This window comes from Sinocyclocheilus anshuiensis, unplaced genomic scaffold (assembly GCF_001515605.1).
Source record: "Sinocyclocheilus anshuiensis isolate Anshui unplaced genomic scaffold, SAMN03320099.WGS_v1.1 scaffold954, whole genome shotgun sequence".
Taxonomy (NCBI): domain Eukaryota; kingdom Metazoa; phylum Chordata; class Actinopteri; order Cypriniformes; family Cyprinidae; genus Sinocyclocheilus; species Sinocyclocheilus anshuiensis.
Genome location: NW_015536527.1, coordinates 279,529 through 282,633, shown reverse-complemented (window position 1 = coordinate 282,633; position 3,105 = coordinate 279,529). Strand labels below are relative to the sequence as shown.

Below are 3,105 nucleotides of genomic sequence, written 5' to 3'. Positions count from 1 at the left end.
TCATTTGGGTTTTTTTATCATTCCAGTGTATAAAGTGACAGATTCTCCCTCCTTCGCTGACTTTCTCTTCAATTCATCTCGTTCAGCAGCAGGAACATCTGAAACACAAACCAACAGGTGAAACAAAAATCAATAGCAAACAAACTCCACAGCATGAAAGAACTGTGGATATGAAAGTGATTTTCTGGTATTTCTTGACTTTCAGTCTGAAAAGTACATTTTGTCCACATTTTGTGCTTATAAACATATTTTGCATACTTTTTACATAAATTCTCTGCAATTTGAATCGCTGTACAATCACTAAACACAATGATCTGATTTAAATGCACAAAACTTGCTATATAAAGCAATGGCTCACCACAGACAGTAACACTGAACATCTTGTGACTGAGGCTGCTGCCGCTGATGACTTGATTATTATAAAGTCCAGAGTCTGTGGTTCTGATGTCTCTGATGGTCAGAGATCCAGTCTGATGATCCAGCTTCAGTCTGTCTCTGAATCTCTCTTTACACTGATCATCTGTACAGATCTTACTGGGTTCGCCAATGATTTCAGCAATGCGAGTGTCATTAAAATACCACATCATTAAATCATTTGGGTTTTTTATCATTCCAGTGTATAAAGTGACAGATTCTCCCTCCTTCGCTGACTTTCTCTTCAATTCATCTCGTTCAGCAGCAGGAACATCTGAAACACAAACCAACAGGTGAAACAAAAATCAATAGCAAACAAACTCCACAGCATGAAAGAACTGTGGATATGAAAGTGATTTTCTGGTATTTCTTGACTTTCAGTCTGAAAAGTACATTTTGTCCACATTTTGTGCTTATAAACATATTTTGCATACTTTTTACATAAATTCTCTGCAATTTGAATCGCTGTACAATCACTAAACACAATGATCTGATTTAAATGCACAAAACTTGCTATATAAAGCAATGGCTCACCACAGACAGTAACACTGAACATCTTGTGACTGAGGCTGCTGCCGCTGATGACTTGATTATTATAAAGTCCAGAGTCTGTGGTTCTGATGTTCATGATGGTCAGAGATCCAGTCTGATGATCCAGCGTCAGTCTGTCTCTGAATCTCTCATCACTATATTTACACTGAACATCTGTACAGATAAAACAGAGATCTCCAGTGGTTTGGGCAATGCGGATGTCATGAAAATACCATCTAATCTCTTCTTGTTGGTTTGTTTCAACATCACTGTATAGAGTGACTGAATCCCCCTCCATCACTGACACCACTGACACTTTCTCTGCATCAGCATAACCTGAAGAAATAAACATAATTATAAGCAAAAGAAAATTATAAAATGGGGAAATGCTGTGAAAATGTCCTTTTCTACAGATCATAAAGATTGAGAGTAGTGAAATAAGTGCAAGACGGACAGTTCTCACTTCACATAGTGGATCAAACACCTACGAGATCAAAGATTATACTCACCAGTGACATTAACACTAAAGCTCTTTACGATGCTGGATCTGATGGTGGTTATCAGTAGATAATAGTGTCCAGAGTCTGTGGTTCTGGTGTTCATGATGGTCAGAGATCCAGTCATATGATTCAGCTTCAGTCTGCCTCTGAATCTGACATCAGCATATAAACACTGAACATCTGTACAAATAAAACTAAGATCTCCATTGATTTCAGCAATGCGAATGTCATTAAAAATCCATTTCATCAAATAATTTGTGGTTTTCACTACACCAGGATCTAAAATAACAGTGTCTCCCTCCTTCACTGACTTTGTCTTCAGTTTATCTCGTTCAGGAGCATCTGAAACACAAACCAACAGCTGCTGGAGGATCTTTTGCCGATAACAACAAACAAACTACACAACATGAGAGAACTGTGGAGCAGATAAGGAACATATGACTCACAATAGACAGAAACACTGAAGAGCTGAACAAGACTCTCGCTGCTGCTGTTGATCTGTAGTGTATAGAGTCCAGAGTCTGTGGTGTTGATGTTTGTGATGGTCAGAGATCCAGTCTGATGATCCAGCTTCAGTCTGCCTCTGAATCTCTCTGCACCATTATTACACTGAACATCTGTACAGTTCATACTCTGATCTCCAGTGATGTCAGCAATGGGAATATCATTAAAATACCATATAATCTCTTCTTGTTGGATTGTTTCAATATCAGTGTATAGAGTGACTGAATCTCCCTCTATCACCGACACTGGCAATATATCTGTATCAACACCGAAAAAAAATGAAGAAATAAACAGTTAATTACAAGCCAGCAAAAAGGGGAGAACAGGGAACAACTCTTTTTGGCTTTGTAAGTTTGTCTAAACACACTTGCATTTCAGAGTATTTCATTTTCCCCACATTAATTTCGCACGTTTAGTACAAATATGGACCCTTTAGGTAACCGGCCCAGAGACAGTTTTGTACTTTTTTTTTTTTGAGAGTGTAGTGTGGTAACTCTTAAAAAAAGTATGTGTCTGAAATCGTCCCATATACCCTTAAATAGGGCACTGACGGCACAGCCATTTATCTTGGTGTCCAAAACCATAGTTGACGTTATCAAGTGCACTCATTAGTGGTCGTCTCAAACTCAATTCCTGGACGGCCGCAGCTCTGCAGAGTTAGAAAGGGCGTAGAAAGGGCGACAGCACACCGCATTAAAAGGAATGATCATTCATGTTTTCATAACCGCTGGCCAAATTCAAAAACTAAACTAAAATTAAATCATCTTTAAAAGCAAGGGGGGCCCTACGCAGCTTGCGTATTTAGCGTATATAGGGAGGATCGGCTCTGGCTTGGGCAGAATATGCTTAACCACGCCCCTCCAACCGTTAGTTTGCTGCGAGTGAGAGATGAGAGGAGGAGCGCAAAAATAAAACCCACCCTCTATTCAATATTCCGTTTCAGTCGGAAATACATGACCATACTGAAATGGTGTAGTCGGCAAATGAAAGTCGGCAGCAACTTCCAGTTCACACGGACTTTAAGTGAGGTTTATACTTGCTAGTTTCCATGACAGAGTTCAATATTAATAATTTCATTACTACTGGAGCTGCCAGCTTGCAAAGTTTCAAATGATTATTATTTTAAACAGCAACTAAGCACTTACTATGAAAAAGA

General features: G+C 39.0%; 1 protein-coding gene across 1 annotated transcript; it reads right to left on the bottom strand.

Annotated features, from left to right (window-relative positions):
* Window positions 1-2,222, bottom strand: LOC107694432 (uncharacterized; the record flags this gene model as incomplete). Its single annotated transcript, XM_016494126.1, has 5 exons — window positions 1-98; window positions 359-688; window positions 949-1,281; window positions 1,455-1,787; window positions 1,892-2,222. Coding segments are annotated over 5 exons (1,425 nt in total), but the record flags the coding sequence as incomplete, so codon positions are not given.
* Between the last annotated feature and the right edge of the window lie 883 nt (window positions 2,223-3,105).